Here is a 23,098-nt window from a genome sequence, read left to right as displayed (position 1 = left end):
TGTGCATCTGTGTGGAGAAGCGAACAGTCCTCAGCTGCCTCTCTCATGGCTCCGCTCCTGTCTTCTCATTCCAAACAATAGCTTGTTGTATTTCCTCCCATCGTGCCTCCCTTCCCCGCCATGCCGCACATCTGCATCCTCCGTTTTCCTCCGTCCTGCTCGTTCTCCTCGTCCTCCTCCCCTCCTGGCCCTCGCTGACCTCCACTCCATCTGCGTGAGCCCCCCCACGTCCCTCCTTCACCACTCCTCATCATTGGGTAACGTACGCTAGTTTCTCCTTGTTTTCCCCGAGGACTTGGGGCGTGGGGGGAGAGTTTGGTGACATTTGGATGTATCTCGTGGGTCTTCCTCTGTGTCCTGGCCAACATCCTTTCCTCTGACCTCTCCCTGAACTGGTCCAAATGTTTATGAACCCGAGCCAGACCCCCACCACCACCACACCCACTCCACACATTCCTGCATACATATGGGGCTCCTCTGCGTCCAGTGATGACGTCCATTTTGGTTTTATTTATGAGTGCTCCTGTGACTGCAGGCCAACATCAAGTGTCATCCATTGTGTTGCAGATGTGGAATTTATAATATGGATTAGGTGGAGCTATGGGAGCCCTTTGTGATCAATTCATCTCATGTGAGTGCTTCAGATGTGTCAGGATTGTACAGCATTTCCACCAACGTTCAACAAAGCAGCAACCAATTTATTTAGGCATGCAGACATGGTCAAGACAATGTGCTACGGTCCAAACAGAATCAGAATGAGGAGGACAGGTGATGGAAGTGACCCTAAATGTGCCATCATTGTTGGTGGTCTGGCTGGCTTTTATTATACCAATTTCTGACCCTACCCTTCAGATGTCACAGTAGAAATTGAGACTCATCTGCCCAGGCAATGCTTTTCCGATCTGCTATCAACTTCTGTGAATCATAACCTCTGTTTCTTGCTCTTAGCTGACAGGAATGGTGCTCGTTTTGGTCTGCTGCTCTTTTAACCCATTTGCCTCAAGCATTCAGAGATGCTCTCCTGCACACCTTGGCTATAAGGACTGGTTATTTGAGGTATTGTTGCCTATCTGCTCTATCTGCTATCAGCTCAAACCAGCCGGGTCATTCCTGTCTGACTTCTGCCATCAACAAGGTACACTCAATGACTTCAGACATAGTACCCTTGCACAAGACTATATCACCCCTGCAAGATATTTCAACGGTCAACTGTAAGTGATATTTTTGAAAGCTGAAGCTGTTTCTCAGGGTTTGGCTTGGACCCCTTGTCTCCAGTGACGGGCCTTCTTAATGCTTCAGCATACCAAGATGTTTTGGACAGTGCTATGCTTCCAACTTTGTGGCAACAGTTTGGGAAAGGCCCTTTTCTATTCTAGCTTGACTGTGCCCCAGTGCAGAAAGCAAGGATTATAAAGACATGGTTTGATGAGTTCGGTGTAAAAGAACTTGACCTGGCCTGCACAGAGCCATGACCTCAAACCCATCGAGCACCTTTGAAATGAACTGGAATGAAGAGCCAGGCCTTCTCGTCCAACATCAGTGCCCGACCTCATAGAAGCTCTACAGAATGAATAGGCACAAATTCCCAGAAAAACACACCAAAATTTTGTGGTAAGCCTGTAAAGCCAGAGTGGAGGCTGTTATAGCTGCAAAAAGGGGGACCATCTCTATATTAAAATACATATCCCTGTTGGTGTAATGGTCAGGTGGCTGAGTAATTTTGTCCATATATAGTGTATTTTGGCCCAGAGAACTACTGCTCACTGTTAAGTTTCCTTTTTTCAGACTACTCTCTGTAAACCTTGGAGAAGGTTGTGGTGAAAAATCCAGCAGATTATCAGTTTGTTAAAACTCAACCAGTCTGTCTGGCACGAACAACCATGGCACGTTCAAAGCCACTGAAATCATCATCAAGGCTCTGGTAAAAACAAGATGCTTCTTTTTTTTTGCAATCAGAAAGAAATTGCAGCAAAAATAATTCCCCATTGAATCAGAGGGTTATTGGGGTTTTTTTATCCACTCCATGTGTATGCTGTTACAAACTGATCTCATTAGAACAAACCTGTTTGAATAAATGTTGAATTAGTTTATCAGGTTTTTACAAATGGGAGATCAGTTGACTGCAATTATATTTCATTAATGTGCTTATTCATCACTTCTATTCGCTAAAAACACCCATAAAATACTCTAAAGCTTCTCTGTGGAAAAACACTACCATCGTGGTAGAAATAAAAGAACTTAGTGTTATATGAGAAGAGAAATACAAGTGGGAAGATGTGACTCTTTGGGAGGAGATTGGGAATCTGATCTGGGTCTGATCCAAACTCTGTTAAATTTTCAGAAACATAAACATGTTCTGTGAATATCGAAGCAGAGCTATGTTAAGCCTGGTTGAGACATATTTAGGTTATATGTTAATCTTTTTTATCTGCTGATTTGATCATTGGCATAAAAATCAAACAGTTTCAGCAATTTAGAGGTTAATTCCTCCAAGGAAATTACCATTTACAAAGGAAGCACAGATGGCTACCAAAAGGACAAAATTTCATTGCAATTAAGTTTTTTTCCCTTCCTGCTAAACATATAGTGCTAACATAAACCTCAGACATGATGTTACCTTGTGCTTCATTCATTTGGTTTCGTAAGAGCGCTATGTGACATAATCTTGTGCCATTTTTTTCACTTGGGTTGCCTTTTGGATGTTTTTCATTACATTGAGTGGCTTGGCTCTACTTAAGGTACAACCGAGCTACTGTTTGAGGACGTGTCTTGAATAGCTGCGCTTCAGCAAGCATTTTTTTGTTGAGCCATCGTTGTTTCTTCAGTTAATTCTTCTTCTTCTATTGGTAATCTGGCAGGTATTTCTAAGTTTAAATACGTCTGCGAGGTCCCCCCAAATGATGATGAACCGCTGTGACATCACTACAGCGCGTTTGGAGGAGGGGCAGGTGCGCTTGGGCCCTGCTCCATGCAGAGCAGGACCATTCTGGGCACAGCTTGGTTTGGATTGGTGCAACTGAAAGTCACAGCGGAAAAGCCCCAATGGTTTGCAAAGTATGACACCAAACTCTCCACCTGATTTTTAAATTAAACTCACCACTAACATTACCAGCAAAGCAATTTAAGCTAATATACAGGACTCATAGTAGATCTGTTGTAGTCACTTCTCATGTCCAGTGCAACGTACAGTGAGTAAAGCCCTTGAAGAGAAGGCCCCCATCTGTAGGCCACTTACAGAATGTCATTTCCCACTTTGCCATCCCTGTTTCTCGCTCTACATATTCCTGTCCTCCTCATAAGTACATAAGAAGCCCAAAAGTGATCTCAAAAAGTTAGACATTCTATATTCTCTTATGTATGTAGCTGCAAATATTTTGCACTGATTGGTTTTTTAATTATCTTTTAAATCAGTGACTCCCACCCCGGGGTTTTGCAAACCGTAGGGGGATGCCCAAGATCCCTAGGGGGGTCATGAGACCCTGTCTGCTCTGACGTTGTCAAAATTAGATGTGCATATCCATATCCATACAGGGCTGACCTCCTCTAGGACAGCAGCCACCACACATGGGCCACGCCAACATGCCCATTACGGTTGTTGAAACCAGCAACATTTCCTATCTTTTATTGCTTTGAATATGTTATTGCGTGTAAATAACAGTGCTAAAGATGGGAAGCACTTTAGCTTTAACTGCTATATGTGTATAACTCGTATGAGGAAGGTTCTTTTCAGGCTTGTACCTTCTCTCCATTAAAATCCCTTTAGATGTATAATACTGGTGCTTATCACAGGTGTAACAGGTAGCAGGATCTCTCGGTCTTGTTCAGTTATTAGCTCATCCTGGTATAGATTTTCAGTCGATTGCAGAAGGGCAATCATTCATTTTTATTAGCTGGATTATTGCAAGAAATTTGTGAGCAACTATACTGTGAGGAACTATGGATTTTTATGCACTTTATTTCTCTCAGGACTCCCGCTGAGATTATTGTTCTCATCCATTTTTCATAAGCTAACAAAGCAAGCCTTAGCTCAAGTGTACTTACATCTCTCACTTTTATAGATCCATTGTCCCTGGGAGCTATGGTGAAATGCTTTCCTGTCTTCTCCTCCTCCCCAGTCTGTCTTCTCAGGAGGTCTTACCCTACTTTAGTGAATGCTAATTCAGTCTGACCACCGAGCGCGAGTCTGGGCTTCGCGGTTGAACCGTCTCTGTGTTCCCCGGGCCTGGCATCGCCAGCGGCAGATCAGCTGCACTGATAGGAGAGGGAAACCAGGGCAACCTCCAGCCTCACCCACCAATCACATCGCTCTCATTGCTGCAGTCGTTGACAAGTGACCCCAGCCACCCCACCCTTAACCACCACAAACAGTCACAGGTGTATGTGAAACACCTGTTTGTGTGCATGTGTTAACCTTCAGAAATGCAGGGAAGTCAGTTTTGCAAATGCATATGGGCTTAAAATGAAAGTTTTGTGCAAAACTGTTGATGCATTTTTCTCTGTGTTGTGTTTGCAGAGTGAGAATTCTTCTCAGGAAATCACAGGGACCACCTTCACACAACAACAGAGGATGTTTTTTTTTTTCCATTCACTCACCCAGTAACTAAAAATGGGCTTCCTCTGCGCTGCATGCGAGAAATTTTCTATCAGAAAGAGCACATTAAAGTGCTCTCCAAGCCCACAGTGCGCACACACACACACACACACACACACACACACACAGAGTCATCCCAGAAAAACACCAGGGTTACATAATCCAGAGTAATACCTCAGGAGTACACGTTCACAAACTGGAAACCACAGCTCCTATCAGTTTTACAGGAGTCAGATCAGAACCCAGCTGCAATAAAATGTTCATTATTTGGTTGGATTTCAGTTTGTTGGTGTTGTAACGAAACCACTGGAAGTCAGGGTGAAAAAGAGATGCCTTGGTCCGCATTTGTGTTTCATTCTTTGTCAGCCACTGTGACCGCAAGCTAATGATAGGTTAGGAAAGTCCTTGAGGAAATGTGGAAATAAATTCAGAGGAAATCGCATGAGAAAACAGCACAGAACTCAGAGACATGGGATGAGTCTCTGTGGGGTCGACAGTGGAAATAAACTTAGCACAACAAGAAAGAAAATTTGTGTTTGGTAGATTATTTCTTTGTTGTAAAGATGCTTCTTGGCAATAAATCTTATACCATTGGAAAGCCTGCTTATTTCACTTTTAAATGGTGCCACATTTGTAAGGAACATGCAGCTGTGGGATGAGCAGCAGAGCTGAGTATGTGGGTTGCACCTATGAAAATTTTGACAAATCTTTTCTGCCAATGCCAAACAGCTTATTTTGCCATTGACTCTTGTTTGGTGTTTGGTGGATTGGATGATTGAAGTTTGAAGAAACAAGTCATATTGGCATGTTAACAATTTATTTATTTAACGAACAGGAGCCTTGGTAGCGTGTGGAAGAACCATACACGTGGATGTGTTGGTCACTCTGGCATGAACCGCACACAACCAAGCTGATCCCACAAGTGTTCAATGGGGTTGAGGTCAGGACTGCTTGCAGGCCATTCCATCCTCTCCAATCCCAAATTCTGGAGGTAGTCTCTGATAAACCCCGCTCTTTGGGGGCGAGCGTTGTCATCATGGAGGATAGAGTTCGGTCCCAGACTGTGGAGATATGGGATTGCAACTGGTTGTAGAATCTCATCTCAATATCTCTGCATTAATTTTGCCTCCAATGATGACAAGCCTTGTTTTTTCAGTGAGGGAGATGCCGCCCCACACCATCACACTGCCTTCACCAAAAGATGTTACTCTATCTGTGCAGCAATAAGCATAGCATTCTCCACGTCTCCTACACATTTGGGCCATATCATCCTAAAACCTTGACTGCAAATCTATAGAAGACAGCCTATGGTACCTAAGTGCTGACAGGTGAGGAAACAGTCTTCTTGGGGTGTCATCTTCTTAGGACACCCACTTCACAGCCTGTCTCTGACATCCCCCGTTATATTGAACTTGGCCTTCAGTTTGGAGATGGTGTTAGGGCTCACTCCAAACAATGCTGCAACTTGGTTTTGCGGAACACCAGCTTGAAGTTGCCCTATCACACAGGTCCTATCCAGATCAGTCAAACATGGCATGCCAATTCTTGGAGCAGACACCAACTGACCACTGTAGCAGGGCCCGTGCCAATCAAGCACCTGATTGGCAGTACCTGGGGGTACCAGAAGCTCAAAACAAGAGTCAATAGCAACAGCAAAATAAGCTGTTTGACATTGGCAGAGAAGATTTGTCAAAATTTTCATGGGTGCAACCCACATACTCAGCTCTGCTGCTCATCCCACAAATGCATGTTCCTTACAAATGTGGCACCCTTGAAAAGAGAAATAAACAGTCTTTCCTCAGCTCTGCAAGGTCTCATTTCGAAAACTTAACATTTTCAGGCCCCTTAAACGTTGTTGTCTTGCAAATGAACAGCCAAAGCACCACAAAAGACGACATTTTTCTTATATCATTGTAAAGTAAATGTTGCCTCAGAGATTTACCATGCAGGATAAGACAGCCGTGTTGTCCGTCACACTGTTGTCTTTTAAATGTTGTTTTATGTTCCGCTGTCCTCGCTGACCCCTGCTGTTCAACTCTGGGTGTGGAGCAGTAACAGGGGCCTTAGTGTCAGTCTGGAATCCGCTGTGTTTTGGGGAAAAATTCCTCTTCGCTCCTCGCAGTCAGTGTCGTTGAAGCCAAGTCCAATTTGTGCCAAAATCGAGTAAAGAAGGATTCAAGGGAAGACAAAACCCCTCTGTGTATCGTGTTGCTGAAGGGAGAAAAACAAGATAGAAAGGTGCATGATTCCTGGTGCTTTCTAATTCCTGAGTGTCAACAATTTAGAGGAATTTTGCTAGATATGAGATTGTTATCTGCAGATAGAGTTTGCTCAAGCTGTTTTCTTGATGGTTTTGCACCCACCAGGAGAGATGATGAATCAGGCCCATAGAGGTAGATATAGATGGAGAAAACTTACATCAGGAAACCAAGGAAACAAAGTAGTGGGTCAAACAGAGGTTAATATTTTAATCTGTGTGCGTATTTGTGAAGATTAGCTGATACCAGCGGCTATTCAGGACTGTACAAGGTTGCAGCCAGCTTCTCATTGCTTTGTGATCTGTGTATGGATGTATAGATGTGTGTGTTTGGGTATAAGTCTGTAAGAAGTTGTTGGCACAGCTTGGCAGTCTTGTGATATGAGATCAGGAGTTTGTTCTTGAGGGAATTTAGAAACAGGTACCTTTTACTGCACTGGGAAACCTTTTTTTTTTCTGAGATTACATTTTTGCACATGATTAAATTTACAGATTGTACAGATATCCAGCGATCATTAAAAGATAAAATAATTATTTGTTGCAGAAGTTTTTGTATACTTCCTGACTTTATATATCAGACAAATCAGGGGGAATCTCTTTGTTTATGACTGAGTCTAGTTACATATTAATAAGGAGCGTCTGGCTGTAAGTGTGCCGGGTTAATGGATGCTCTTGGATATATTTTCACATCTGTATGTGAGGGTTGCAGCACCATTAAGTAAAAGCAGCTTTTAACCTTGGCTCAGACAATACATATTCATCACTTACTCATGTTTTAGCTTCCATTCTGCCTCACTTAAACAAGCATTCATGCATTTGGATAAAAGTCCATGTCTGAAAGGCAAAAACATGCACTTCCACCCCTCAAATTGCCCTTAAAAATAAAAAGAGCCACTTTCTCATTAAGAGGAAGCACCAACCCAGGCTTTCAAACATAAACCAACGACAGCATGAGACTGTCCTTCTGTTTGAATCTCTTTATGCCCAAAGGAAGAGCAGTCAATGAAACAAAATGGCTCCCTTTGCTCAGTCATTGCCGGCAATTTGGCCCAGGTTTCCTTGGCAACGCAAACTTGGTTTCTCAGTGAGGACGAGAAGAGATGGAGCTGTTATGATGCAGCAGCAACAATGCTCACATCCAGCAGCAACACGCAGCCTTGATTTTGTTTTTATCTCATTAGTCCTGTCCTCAGTGTCAGCAGGCAGGATGGAAGTCAGGCAGGGTGCTTCATCATCTTAGCTGGTTTCAAAAAAATCTGATGTTATGGGAAGTGGAAGGGTAATACTCAAGTTGTTTCCTTACATTTTTTTACAAGGCTCTCAGATTATTTCAATGGGAAGCAAAAAGCCCTGAAATCATCCTTTTGTATAATTAAACTGACTGATTTTGGTCTGATATTAAAACTGAGAATCATTTGGCATTAACTGTGTTACTACATTAACTTTTCCTTCTGTCAGTACCAGTGCTGGTGATGCTTCTGCCTTTAACTGCAAGACGTTACAGAGGAAATTGCCATTCGACGGTTCAGTGGCTCAGAAAAAAACAAATCCAACAATTAAGATAAAACCACAAAAGGTTACCCTGTGTCATTGAGTACAGTGTTTTTACTGTACCAAAGATAAAAGAGATGATACTTCTGATATCATGTGAGACAGCGATGAAGAAACTTACTAAAATAACTGTACCATTCATCCTGCTACTTTAGATGTGCAAAAATGACTTTAAGAGGTGCAAAGCTATCCAAAAAAATCAAAGGAAAAATGAATGAGTTTAAAATGTCACCTTTATCTTTAGCTTGATTACAGCATAAATCAAGGATGAATTCTTCTGTGAAGCTACAAACAGAGAAGCTTTTAAGGCGTCTAAAATGTAGGCAGTTTGGAGATTTTATGTGTCATTTTTTTCTCTCTCTATTTCTTTTAGGATATATGTCTGGGCTTTTAAGACTTTTAGAGTGGGGTCTGGCTACGGGCCATAGATACGTCTGCTGCAAGACCCCTTGGTAAGGTTTGGGTAAGGGTTAAGATGAGGGTAGGATACCAAAAGTTAGAATTTAAAAACCCGACCTGCAAAACCTGATTACAAAATGTTAAATAAAGCTGAGTAAACACTAATTTCAGGAAAAAAACTTGCACTTCATTAAAAAATTCTAGCATGTAGCTCGGTTAGCTGTGTAAGCTACGCTAATAACAGGGCTATGTAGCAAAGGTAACTAAAGCTAAAGCTCACAAAGCTAATGATACCTATACTTTTTAAGCTGCAAAGCTAATGTAGCTACATAGCTACCTTATGTGAGCTTTAGCTTTGCAGCTAAAGCTCATGTTGCTAAAGCTAACTTAGGTACATTGGCTTACATAATAACATTAACTGCGTAGCTAGTGTAGCTATGTTAGCTTTAGCAAAAGCTAACAAAGTTAAAGCGAGCCACAGTTCACGTATCTACTTCAGAATGGGTCTATACATAATTTATTATGTATAGATGTTATTTATGAAATGTTACTCAGTCTGCAATGTTAGCAATGTAGCTATTTCATGAATGCAACTGTCAGACATTGTTTATGAATAAAGTTGAGTTTTAAAAACAAATCTTGAGCTGGAGATACATTGTACTGGCAAATTAAGGCACCTCCATTCTGATAGAGACGACATCTTACAGCAACAGTCTGCAAGGGGGGGGGTCTGAGATCCACAGTCTGCAGCCAGACTTTTTCTGATTTTACAGTAGGTAGAGTTGGAAACTGGAGAGAGAGAGTGAACACCTGTACCCCTGTACTTGAGGTGTGCAGACATAGCCACATACCATCAGTGCCCTGTACTTTTATCTTTAAAAGGATATTATCATCGTGTTTTGTTTTTTTTCAGCTTCAGGTGGTCACTAAAGAAACTGCAGGGTATGCCTTCAATTTTCAGCACCAGAGGTTGTTGCTTCATTTTGATGTGATAGAACCAGAAATGTTGTAGATAAAAAAATCTAACATTAAGAGATATGACTCTGCTTTCTTCAAGCTTAATCAAAGTGCCTTTCTCATTCCTTACTACCTGATAGTGTTTGGGATTGTATGCATAGGGTTTATCATACATTTTATTCAAATATGTCCAAGCACAGCAGCTGTAGCATTGCAGTAAATGCAGGTGTTTCTTTGTTCTCTTGTATCAGATAAGATGTGCTCTGTACTCGGTCAGACTCAGATGACCTTTATGGAAACCTTTCAGTTCAAGTCCTTAAGTCCGCCTGCATTTCAGAGTAGCCCCTGCTTATCAGTAACCTATTACTTCTTGTTCCGGCTGTCTGCGCAAATATTGGCTGAGGCATTTGCCACAACTATGTGCACAATTTGAAATACAGTGAACACAAACAGAGATATGGGAAACATCCACTGAAGCACATGGTCTCACAGCACTCTGACCATGTAGCCAATTTTGTTCTCTGCTGGCGCAGTCAGAAGGAGCTGTGTTATTGTCATTTAAGATAGAATGTCTCCTTTCCCAACAAAACAGATCCCTCGGCTACATTTTTGTGTCCTGTGGAATTTTAGAAAGGTTGTCTAGAATACGGGAACCAAAAAATGTAGATGTGCTACGATAGCTACTTTCTCTAAAATTGGATTTTTGTGTCTGTTGATCCGTGTGTGGGTATCTGTTCTCCTAAGGCCAATCAGGATAATGTGATTGTATTTAATTCGCTCTGTACATACCCTAGAGCCAAACATTGACTGCCTGTTATTGACTGCCTTGTTTTGGACAACAAATAATGGAAATCACATTTACCTGCCATGGAAAATTGCGTGTAATGGGAATTTTTGGAGGCCTTCAATGCCTGTTCTGTTCAGCTGAATTTCACAATCAGCTAAGCTTGACTCCCTCAGCAGAAGAAAACATAAAAGTGTCTGTATAGTAACTCATGCTGTCTTTCTCCAGGTGGAGTTGGCATCGCTGCCACTCAGCTGTGCAAGACGGTGAAGGACGTGACTGTGTTTGGCACAGCATCAGCCAGCAAGCATGAGACCATCAGCCAGGGCGGGGTTACGCATCCCATTGACTACCGCACCAAGGACTACGTGGAGGAAGTCCGTAAGATCAGCCCCAAAGGTGAGAAATTCAGTCATCTCCACTAGAACAAAAGCGATGAAACAGGAGTCAGCTGTGTGATGGAATTGATATTTGTAATGTAGATATACAGAGATATGCATTTATAACTGATCAGTTTTAAAAACTTCAGGCTGATCTGTTTTCTATCACTGATATCACTTGAATTTACTGACACAATAAACAGGACAAGAGACAAGGTGGGGTCGAAAAGGCAAGTCATTTGATACAGTCCAAGTTTGGTTGACAAAGGCAGAAATAAATAAACGGCAGGAGTAAGCAACGGCAGTGTCAAAAAAAAAAAACAAGATCAAAATCATACACTGAATCCAGGCTTGCCCACAGAATTGGCTTCCTCTTGACAAACCCAGAGAATGATCCTTCCCCGGTGGTGATTTATTGATGATATCAATGCATGTGTGTTAGATCAGTAGTATTGGTGCTAGCCTCATGGCTAACGGTTACCTCATTTTGAAGCAGAAAGTGTGTCCAGGGTTCTGATGTTTATGATTACCACTTTTTAACTGCCTTTCATCACTGTTTTTGAACATTTTTGCCACTTTTTAATTGCTTTTCACAATTGTCCATTCATTTTTGCATTTTTGTGACCCATTTTGCCACTACGTAACCCCTTTTTACAACTTTATCACTTTTTAACCCCTTTTTACTACTTTATCTGGCTATTTTTTGTTTTTTTGCCACTTTTGACCCATATTTTCATTTTTTGCCATTTTTTGCCAGTTTAATAATTTTTTTGTAACACTGTTAAACTGCTTTTCACATATTTTCACTCATTTTTGCATTTTTGTAATCCATTCTTGCCTCTTTTGAGCTTTTTTCACCACATTCTTTTAACAGAAGAGCAATTTTTTCATTTCTGTAAGCAATCTTTGCCCCTTCTTAACCCATTTTTACTTCTTTATCACTTTTTAACCCCTTTTCACTATTTTATCTGCCTATTTTTAACTATTCTTGCCACTTTTGAACCATCTTTTCCTGTTTTTAGCCTGTTTAACACATTTTTGCTGCTGTTCACAATTTCCGGCCCATTTTTGCATTTTTATGACCCATTATTGCCTCTTTTGACCTCTTGTCACAACTTATTTTCACTATTTTTACCACTTTAACCCTTTTTTGTATTATTTCATTATTTTTCCCTCAAAGATGTCTTAGTTCCTGCTACTTTATATTTCGGCATCCTGATGTTTGTGTACATCAGGGCTCAGCTATGAAGTCTGATAATACATTCCTAATGGTTTACTTCAGTGTTTCCGTCTGCATTGTCAACATTAAAAATAAAAAGATAATTCTGTTTAAGGAAAGAGGTTTCCATTTTTAAAAAAGGCTAGATTTGTACTATAGAAGGGTTTTGATAAGAGGGTTTTTTTTAAATTCAGGTTAGATTTAAGATATGGTTATCACATCTTAACGTAGACCATGATTTTGCTGATCTCCATGGCCCCCCATTTGGCTGGGCCCTTATGGGTGTCCTTGTACAGGGTTATAAAAATTTGAAGGAATTGTAAATTAATATTCAAGATTTAGTGTGCAGTTATTGTTTTTCTCCTCTTAGCCCACATAGGATTTTCAAATTAAAGGAAAAATTATAGCCATGAGGTGGTTCATTGTAACCTTATTGAATATCAAAAGTGTTATTTACTCTAAGCTTTGAGTAAATCTTGTGATTTTTTATTTTCTGCAGCCTTGTGATGGAAATGTAACCGTTTCAGACATTAGAAAGACTTTCAACACAATGGAAACCCAGCAGGAGGACTTAGTGTGACATCAGAGGAAAAATGGCCACCTTGTAAATATGCTGAACACAGTCTGACAGTAGCTCTTGTTAATTAGTTTTGTACAATGAGCAGTGAGATTATAAATTTTCATGCTCTTTTTTTCTTATGACACAATTGTCAGCAGAGTTGGCTGCCATGTTTGCTAGACTGACAGCATGTGTGGAGACATTTTTCCCATCAGGCAGTGACTGATTGCTTTTCCTGATCCTCCTTCTTCTGTGTTTCCAGCAGGATGAGCAGTGTTTTTATGCTTTACATCTATAGTCCCTCTCCATCCTCTTTGTGACATGGAGCGAAACAGACAGACGTTTCAGAGACAGATAGGACAAGCCGGAGCTGACACTTTGGACAGAATGTATCTAATTAGAAGGCCAGATCAATGTGAAGCCCTGCTTGCTACCTTTCCCCTCCGTCTTGGGCTTTCTGTTAATTCATCTGTGCTGCGATCATGGCAGGGTCCTGCTGTGAGCCTCTTGCAATCAATAGAGGCAGGGTCTAACGGAGCAAGTACAGGGAGCCCAATTTGAGGAGTCCCCTCTGGCACAAAGGAACATCATTAAGTCTGAGGCTGCATGGCCAGACATTAATAAGCGGTAGAGAAAGCTTCATAGTGAGGTCGCCATGCGCTGCAATCTGTCCCAGTTTGGTTTGTTATTCTCTCCACCCAGGAAAGAATGACAGACAGACATTTTATCCCTCCTGTTTTATCAGTGACAGGAATGAGAAAACAATAAACTGAACGGAACTAACCCCACACTCCTCCTCTCCATTCTTGGCATGCGTACAGGTTCTTCTGAGTGTAAACATGGCACATCTTGGCTGCACTTACTACTCCTAGTGAACTCTGGCTTGCAGAGGGGGCTGCTGAGGAGACTTGGCAGGCTTCTCTATCTTAATCCAGACCTGTAATCTGTGTCCCCCTCTTCTTTCTCCTGTCTCAGGCATGGACATAATCCTGGACCCTCTTGGAGGATCGGACACCCATAAGGCCTACAACCTGCTCAAGCCTATGGGAAAACTCATCACCTACGGTAAGCCTCTCTCTACAACAGCTGGAAAAGAGAAATTTAATCCAAAAAGATTTTGAGAAAATGCTAAATCTGGAATAACATTTGACAATTTCACTGATCACAGCAGTTTTCCACATGAAATTTCCAGATTCAGAACCACTTTTATGAGCTGAAGCCAAATAAAAATGAAGCCTCAACCTCCACAATGAAAAAATTGGCTCCTAGGCTGTATGAATCTCTCCAACTAAGCTTTGCATGACTGTTCAATTTTAAACCAGAGCCTCTTATGTAATTTCTAAAAGCCAAACTTGGTTTATCAAGCTTGCTGGCAGCACTGCACGGCACAATAGGACACTCAAAGGTCACCTTATGGTTTGATTTTTTAAAAATATATGTTTCCTTCCCTTTTAGATGTAGAATGACATTTATATTTATTATTAATTTGATATTTCCTCTCTGTACATATATCTATTTTTGGATTTTTTTTTTTTTTTTTAGAAAACATAGCTGTATCTTCAGTCATTTTAACAGAGCATGATATCGAGTTCCCATCATGCCGCTGGATAAAGCGTCTTCCTGGTAGGCCGTGTGACCTCTCAGCAGAGGTTCATGTCCTCAGTATGCTGCATGTCATCCGTGGGAAGGCCTTTTACACTCGCTCTGCTGCGATGCCAATCTGGTACCAGCATGCATGGGACAGTGGGCGGGGTCGGCATCCATGGAGAACAGGGCCTCGCCTTTGCATGCAGCACAAAAACTCCCCTACCCAGCATGGTGCCCCCGACCCTCGCCCATTTACCCTCTTCTCTCTCTCTCTACTGCCCCCATCAAGCCAACCTCGCCCCGCCCTTCCAGTCCCTGTGTGCTGCCTGCTCCTCTTCCAGTTTATCAGAAGTATGCACAGTAGAACAATGGGTGTTTTATCCACATGAAAACCTGGAATGTGTCTGAATGTAGCAAGCTGGGTCCCTCTTTTCTCTCACAGCGTGCTTTGTGTCCCCTGGTTCCCCCGAGAGAGACACAGAGAGAGCGGGAGGATGTGTGAGCACAGAGAGATGGGATTGAGAGAGGATGTAGTGACAGTGGGAGCTGAAGTGAGAAAGAGGTGTACAGGGTGAACCATGTGGGCGAGAGTGTAGTTGTACATGGAAAGCAAGGGTAAAAGAAAAAATGACACAAGGCACCTGAAGGGATTGATTTGACATGTTGCTACAAGATAAACCATGCATTTTTTTTCAATTGATGTTTTTTCCCCATCTCCTCCTCTCTCAGGTGCAGCTAACATGCTCGCAGGCCAGAAGAAGAACCTCCTGGCTGTGGCCAAGAACTGGTACCATCAGTTCTCCATCCACACACTCAGTTTGATCCAGGGCAACAAGTCAGTGTGCGGCTTCCACCTGGGCTACTTGGATGGAGAGATGGAGCTCATCAGCCAGGCCATGAACACCATCCTGGATCTGTACAAGGAGGGCAAAGTCAAGCCCCGCATTGACTCAACCTGGCACCTGGAGCAGGTTTGTGTCTCACTGAGGCTCTAAACCATGATTAGCAGTTGTCTGTTATGTAGCTTGTGCCTGGTTAGTGACTGGGTTGTAAGAAGAAGTCCGTTGTCAAGTTTTAAAGGATAGTGCAAAGGTGGAAACCGTCCTCTTCTGTACATCAGGTAGATGCTTCAAGGAAGTCCATAGAAAATAGACAATGGACGCCACAAATGGCCCACTTGTGCAATGATCATTTGCTTGAGAAGTTAAAATGGAACCAGTTTACCAAGTTTTTCATAGGTTTTGCTTCTAGATCAAAAATTTTAATAAGTCATATCTGCAGCCCTGGTATTGCCCAAGGGTTAGACACTTTACAAAGAAAAGTAGTCTAGACAGGTCTAGACTGCACTCTTCATTTATTATTTCTAAAGACCCAATATTAATCCACCATGAGCACAGAACTTAGAAACATTTTAGCAAAGAGGAGGAATCCCTCTTAGCCTTGCAGAAACCTGCCCACGGGGGATTGCGGACAGGTCAGGGGCACATATTTTTGTCAGAAAACCCTGAAAAAGGGATTTTTGCATAATATGTCCCCTTTAAACTTTCATCTATTGTTGTCTCCATTGCTGTGTTGACTGTCAGAACTTCTCCACCTCCGCACTGGCTCTACCACACATGTGCATTCTGCAACTTGCTCCCATGTAGGACTCATTTTGTAGGAAAAGGACTGTCAATAAATCAAACCAATACTGTGGATGTATTGCAGTGAGGATGTGTCCATGTACACATGATTTACTGTGAGATCAGTATATCTCCAGCACATTAGCTGCTTACTAGCTTGTTAGCAGGTCAAGATCTAGGTAAAAGGTCCAGTAATAACGAAATGAAACTAGCTGAAGGGTGGAGATGTTTCTACACCTTGATTGGAGTCCACCTTTGGTAAATTTAATTCATTTGACATGATTTTGAAAGGCACCCACCTCTCTCCTAGGGCCTCACAGCCAACAATACACATCAGAACAAAAACCAAGCCATGAGGTCAAAGGAACTGCCTGTAGAGCTCAGAGACAGGACTTTTGCAAGGCACAGGTCTGGGGAGGCTACAAAAAAAAATCTGCTGCACTGAAGTTTCCCAAGAGCACAGTAGCCACCATAATTCTCAAATGGAAGAAGTGTGGCACAATAAGGACTCTTCCAAGAGCTGGTTGCTCAGCCAAACTCAGCAACTGGGAGGAAATGCCATGGTAAAAGAGGTGACCAAGAACCAGATGGTCACTCTGACTGAGCTCCAGAGATCCTGTGTGGAGATGGGACAAAGTTCCAAAGGGATAACCATCACTGCAACCCTCCACTGATCTGGGCTTTATGGCAGCGTGGCTAGATGGTTCAAGGTTCACTTTATTATCCCTGTAAAGGGCAATTTGTTTCGCAGCCAGCAGTCAAGACATACATCCAGATCAATCATAAAAGCAGCATAAATGGCACAATAAATAGAAGCACAAGAGGCAGTGTGCAATACAACAATAACACATAATAAGAAATAACACAGGCTTCAGCTAACCATTTAGAAAGCTGATGGCAGCAGGGACAAAAGAGTTTTTAAGCCTATTTGTCCTGCATGCCGGCAGGCTGAATCTGCCACCGGATGGTAGCAGCTTAAACTCAGAAAATAAGGATGGCTGTGATGAGCCTGGGCCTTTTTGAGGATCCTAACTTTGAACAATTGAGTTTGGTCAGTAAGGGTCGAACCTGAAATTTTAGGATGTACACCAGTCAACAAAATCAGACACAACAGGACTGGGGTCAGGATCATCAGTGCTGGGAAGGGACACAATAACGGGATCGTCCGCAAACTTAATGATCTGACAGTTGTCATAGTGGCTCTAACACTCATTAGTGTACAAAACAAATTAAAGAGGTAAGAGAACATACCCTTGAGATGATCCAGTGGAGGACAAAAGAGTATCTGACAAGATGCCATCCACTCTCACAAGCTGAAATCTACAAGTTAAAAAATCAGTCAGCCAACATATCACACCTGAGTTTAAGTAGTGAATGCTCTCCAATCTGGCTGCTAAGATATGAGGCTGTATACAGTTTAAAGCTGAGGAAAAGTCGCAAAAACAAATTGAGCGAATGTTTTTACACCCTCAAGATGTGTCAGGACTAGGTTTAACAAGGTCCCAATGGCATCTTCGACACCCCTACCTGATTTATATATGCAAATTGAAAGGAGTCCAGATTTGCCTCCACAGTTTTAAGAATTTCATCTTTTACAATTTTTTCAAAAGACTTCATCACAAGAGAAGTGAGGGCTACTGGTCAGAAGTCACTGGGTGGCTTCGGTGCATTATTTTTGGGCACTGGAACAATTATTGAGTCTTTCCCAATAACAGGGGCCTTGTGGAGGTGAAGTGACCTTTCAAAGATGAAACAAAAGACACCTGCTCTTTTGCAAAATTTTTAAAAATACGGCCTCCGATGCTGTTGGGGTCAGAACATTTCCTTTCTTTGAAAGGGTCCTGAGTATCAAAACGATAAAAAAAAAAAAAAGATTCAATTTATTGGAGAGCATCAAATCAGGCTTTCCATAATGGGAGACTGTGCATCTCTTGGACTGTGAACCCATCATAGATTTGACACCTTCCCATGCCAGATATGATTTACCAGAAATAAACATCCCTTCTACTTTATCCTTATATTGATGCTTTGCGAGCTTAAGTTCAGTTTTAACTTGTTTCTGTAGCTCTCTGTACTGAGTGATATCACTCTGCTTGAAACTAATATTACGCTGAATAATTGTGTTCTTCACGGATTTGGAGACCCAAGCCTTATTATTTGGATAGAAATTGATTTGCGGGTTATAACCAGATCTTTACAGAAGGTGATCTAAGATAACAGTATCAGTTAATTCATCAAGATCAGTGGAAACATTTTTAAATAAGTCCCAATCAGTGCAAAAGAAACAATCCTGGAGGATCTGGGTCGATTCCTCCGACCAGACCAGAACCAATCTTCGTTCAGCCTTGTTCCTCTTCAGGACAGGTTTGTAAGACGGAACCAAATAAACAACGCTGTGGTCGGATATGCTGAGAAGGGCTCTCCAAAAGGCTTTATAAGTGTCTTTAATGGAACCGTAATACAGGTCCAGAGTTTTTGTGAGATGCGTTGGACAAGTCACATACTGGTAAAAATTACTCAAAGACCTCCCAGGTTTACTATGGTTAAAATCCCCCATGACAAGGTTTGGTGCATCCAGTGCAAACCCTTGTAGCCGCTGCACGGTATTGACTATAGCCTGGATGGCTATGTCAACATTAGCCTTCAGCTGGATATAAACAACAGTCACAAACAGTTGAAGGAATTCCCTGGGCAAGTAACAGGACCGAAGGGATACAGACATGAGTTCGATATCCAGAGTGCAAAGTTTTTCCCTGACAACCACTGTTTTATACCAGTTTGATTAATGTAAAGACATAAGCTTCCACCAAGTGATTTACTGGTCACTGGAGTCCCTGTCCAGGCGTAGGGGCCCCCCGAAGCCGTCGATTTCCAGATCGGAGTCGAGGTCCTGTTCTTTGAGCCAGGTTTCCATCAGGGTAATGAGACATGCGCTTGTACTTATACTCCCGATGGAAGCCTTTCCTCAGTACAAAACACATGAAAGCCCACTTGGAGACTACAGAAATGAACCTGAAGAACTCAGATTGAAATAAGTTAGATTTTCTGGGCTCAGGAAACTAATATTGAACTGTTTGGCTTCAGTTAAGTTAGGAGGAAACAAGGCACCACTCATCGCCTGCCCAATACATCCATCCCAGCAGTGAAGCATGGTGGTGGCAGCATCATGCTGTGGAGGTGTTTCTCAGCAGCAGGGACTGGGAGACTAGTCAGGATTGAGGGAAAACCGAGTGAAGCAAAGTACAGCGATATCCAGGAGTTTGCAAAAAAAAAAACTCCATCTTAAAGCCAAATGGGATTTTTATGTGTTTTACACTGAAGAGAGGCTTCTGTGTAGCCACTCTGCCATAAAGTCCAGATCGGTGGAGGACTGTTGTGACTTAATTGTGCATGTTAATAGACTGAGTGGTCTATTGGCTTTTCAAATTTAACTCAAATGATCAGAAAGTCAAAGGGCCTGCCATAACAGATGCCACTAACTTACACCATGTAAGAGAATAAAAGAGGATACTTCAGTGCTTTTGGCTATAAAACACAAGGAGTTGCGTGTTTTGATGTACCTATTCAATTTTGTTGCTGCTGTGTTTCACCAACTTTTTAAACACTCTGGTGTTTGTAATTTGAAGCTTAATTTTCTCATCCTTTTTGTAAAAGAACGGGAGGGCTTAATCCTACTAGCCCATCTGTACCCTGCTGCAGCCAATCAGAATGAAGTATTAACCCAGACAATGGTATATCTGGCAATCTGTTATATCAATGCAATTACTTTAAAAGGCATATTTGATGATTAACTCCAGCCAAAAACAGACTTTTTATCATCTGTATATTATTCCTTTACCCCCTCTGTTGAATAGTATCTAAGTATAACGGCATTATAATTTTAAGAAATATTCTTTATATTCCACCTCTTTGTATTGTTGTTGTTTTCTCTTGTAACTTCAGCATAAACCAGGTCACATATGTAGATTTTTGATGTTGTGTAACCAAAAGCATCTCTGTGCTCCTCGGTCTGGATGTGTCCAGATGATTCATCATGACATTTGTACATTTACACCTGAATTACACTCATCTGTACGCCATGTGCTTACATCCCTGGTCACCCAGTAGTCATGTCACAGACAGGTAGGAGTGTTCTTGTATGATATTTGTAGTGAGATCTGCAGGAGCTGGGTGTGGCTCGCTCTTCATCAGGCGAAGTTTGTCCACAAGACGCTCTGTGTCTCCTCCGGCATCAGTCACTCAGCCAGACAGAGTCAGCTTGTTGCTGACAAAATGAACACTGAAAACAGATCTGAATAGAGAGAGTGTGAGAAACACAGAGAGGGAAAGCGGGAGTCAGAGCCTGACATCTTCTGTTGTCAAAGTCAGAGCTGGTCATTTTTTTTTTTTTTTTTTTTTTTTGGCCTGAGAGAAACACCCGCTGTCTCTCTCCTCCATGTGACGCTCTTTCTCTCCCTCTCCATCTGTCTGCTCTTTTTATCCCTCTCTTTTTCTCTCCATCTTTAGGTTGCTGAGTCCCTCTCTGGCTCTCTCCATCTTGCATGTATTCTCTCCTTCTCCCTCTGCACAGTGTATCTTTTTTGCTTTTTCTCTCTTGTTGCTATGGTGACATCCTTTAGTCGGAGTGTGTGTCTGTCTCAGGGAGGGGCCCTGACGTATAAAAAAAAGAGAGACGGATGGAAGAAAGAGGTAGATCTCAGGGTGTGTTATCTTTGAACACAGAGGAAAATCTTTTTTTTTTTAGTAATTAGCTGGATTAATGTTGGATTATGGGAGTTAAAATGCCACACCCAGACTCCATCCATCACAGCTCTTCCTCCATTATTGCTCCTCTCTCTGCTCCCATAATCAATAAACATGCTCGGTGATATTGATATATGGAAATTAGCATTATCCTTCCATCCTGTGGTTATCCTGTGCATCATTATCTATATCTGCGCTAATGCCCCAGAGGATCATGGTCTTGTCTGTGACCACAAATAGCACACACTCCAGTCTGTGCTGCCGGGAGGAGGGGGGCAGAGGTTGACGGGTGGAGATGGTAGAGTGGTCACTCTCCCTCTCCGACTTTCATTCAAGATGATTCTTTCACTGAGGTGTTTTCCACCAGTTGCTCTCTCTTTACCCTCCACCTCCCGCCTCCACTTCAAACTCCCACAACCCCCCCCTCCCGCGTGTCGGAGTCGTCAGGGCCACGTTTCAGCCAGGCTTCACGTTGCTAGGAGATGGCCCTGTTGCCGTGGCATTGGTCGTTAGGTGGTCTGCCTGCTTCTCACGCAGAGAGAAGGGGAGGAGGGGGAGCCGATGGAGGCTGGAGCAGACAGTGGACAGAGAGCAGTGGTCAAGAGTGGGTGGGGCTGGTCTGGCTGGGAGTCCCTTCTCTTAGTTATGATGATGATTGAGGTTGATGGGAACAAATTGGAACAGAAATCACTGCAAAATGAAGACTTTCTTTTGTCCATCTCCATGAAACATTTGGCTGATGCTACAATCCTTTGAAGTCATTTTTCCCTTTTTAATCCACACTCAGTCCCATCATGACAAAGTAAAAACAGAATTTTAGAAATGTTGCAAATTTATAAAATATAAAAAGTATGCAGACCCTTTACTCATTTTCTCATTGAAGCACCTTCAGCAGCAATTACAGCCTCCAGGCTTTTTGAATATGGCACAAAAAGATTTGCACACCTGCATTTGGGAATTTTTCTGCCATTCTTCTTTGCAAATCCCCTCAAGCTCAGCCAGGGAGGATGGGGGGTCAATGCACAGCCATTTTCAGGTCTTTTTGAAGATTTTTGATAGGGTTCAAGTCAGGGCCATTCTAGGACAATCACAGTTGTCCATAAGCCACTACTGTGTTGACTTTGCCCAGTCTGAGGTCCTGATCACTGCAAAACAGGTTTTAATTGAGGTTGTCTTGTTACTTTGCTCCATTCAGCTTTCCCTCAACTGGTTCCCTGTCCCTGCTGCTGAAAAACACCCCCACAGCATGATGCTGCCACCAGCATGGTTCACTGTTAGGATGGTACTGAGCAGGTGATAAGTGGGGCCATGACTTTTAGAATTGAGGCCAAACAGTTCAATCTTGGCTTCATCAGCCTAAAGACTTTTGTTTTTTTTCAGTCTGAGGTTCGTTCGGGTGCTTTTTTGCAAACTCAAAGCAGTTTTTCATGTGTTTTCCTCTCATTGAGGAGGCTTCCTCTTCCTCTGAACTCCTTTCCTCAATTTTCAGACACCAGATACTTGTGAAAAATATGGTTCTAATGACCCAAACGATTAAGATTTCAGTAATTTGTGAAAATTTTACCAAACTACAGCATCACAAGATTCTCTGTGTTCCCCATTTAAGTGTAAATGAAGTCTTTACAGCTTTCATTAAACTGAATCTCTGTGTAACTTACTGTTTACAGTTAAACTGTGACTAACAGAACCAGATGAATGCATGCTAATGAACCAGAACTGACTGTGTTTATCATGCAGGATTGCTCTATACCCTTGTGTTGCTAAGTGGATGGTAAAAATGTGTGCAAACGAAAAGGAAATCTTGTCTGGAAGTTGTTTATCTCTTACCACAACTAGATGTAGTGAGTCAATGATCGCCGATGGCTTAAGAAGTTTCAGTGATGACAAACTGAGACCCAAATTTCCAAAAAGAGTTAACCACTCTGATTTATTGAATGAAAAATGGTGCACTTTGGGCTTAAGACACAGAAAACAGCATCAGTGCATCAGCATCACAAGACAACAGTACAAACATTGTCTTTTAAGCAGTCAACACTTTTCTTTCATAAGCATTGTTTCATTTAAAAATGCTGACAAAATACTTAAGTTAAATAAAATAAATAAAATAAAATAAGTTTTGTCCCCTTTCTGTCCCCAAATTGCTCAAAACATATTTCATACGTTCAGTGTCCTTTTTCATGTGGGTTTTCCATATGAAACTGGCTGCATAAAAACAATTTCTATCTCTTTTCTTCTCTCTTTTATTAAATTTTTTTTTTTTCTTTAATGCACAAGATAATAAAAAGACATTGGACAAGACCATAACATAATAAATACATAAATAAAAAATACACATTGACACAGACAAAAAATAAAACAAATCAAAACAACGTAGACAATAGTGAGGAGGGGGGGTGGGGGTATGTTCACAGTCTAGAAACCCAGGACTCCACACTAGGGCTGCACAATA

The 23,098-nt window shown here is 42.0% G+C and overlaps 1 protein-coding gene across 1 annotated transcript in view; it reads left to right on the top strand.

The window, feature by feature from the left end:
- Window positions 1–23,098, top strand: part of vat1 (vesicle amine transport 1) — a 49,987-nt gene that overhangs the window by 18,415 nt on the left and 8,474 nt on the right. Inside the window, exons 3-5 of the mRNA XM_041778559.1 lie at window positions 10,768–10,938; window positions 13,673–13,762; window positions 15,014–15,255. Of these exons, the coding sequence (XP_041634493.1) occupies window positions 10,768–10,938; window positions 13,673–13,762; window positions 15,014–15,255 (503 nt within the window). The remainder of the gene's footprint in view (window positions 1–10,767; window positions 10,939–13,672; window positions 13,763–15,013; window positions 15,256–23,098) is intronic.

This window comes from Cheilinus undulatus, linkage group 21, assembly GCF_018320785.1.
Source record: "Cheilinus undulatus linkage group 21, ASM1832078v1, whole genome shotgun sequence".
Lineage (NCBI taxonomy): Eukaryota > Metazoa > Chordata > Actinopteri > Labriformes > Labridae > Cheilinus > Cheilinus undulatus.
Note: the sequence above shows the minus strand (reverse complement) of the source record. Positions and strands in the feature narration are given on the sequence as shown.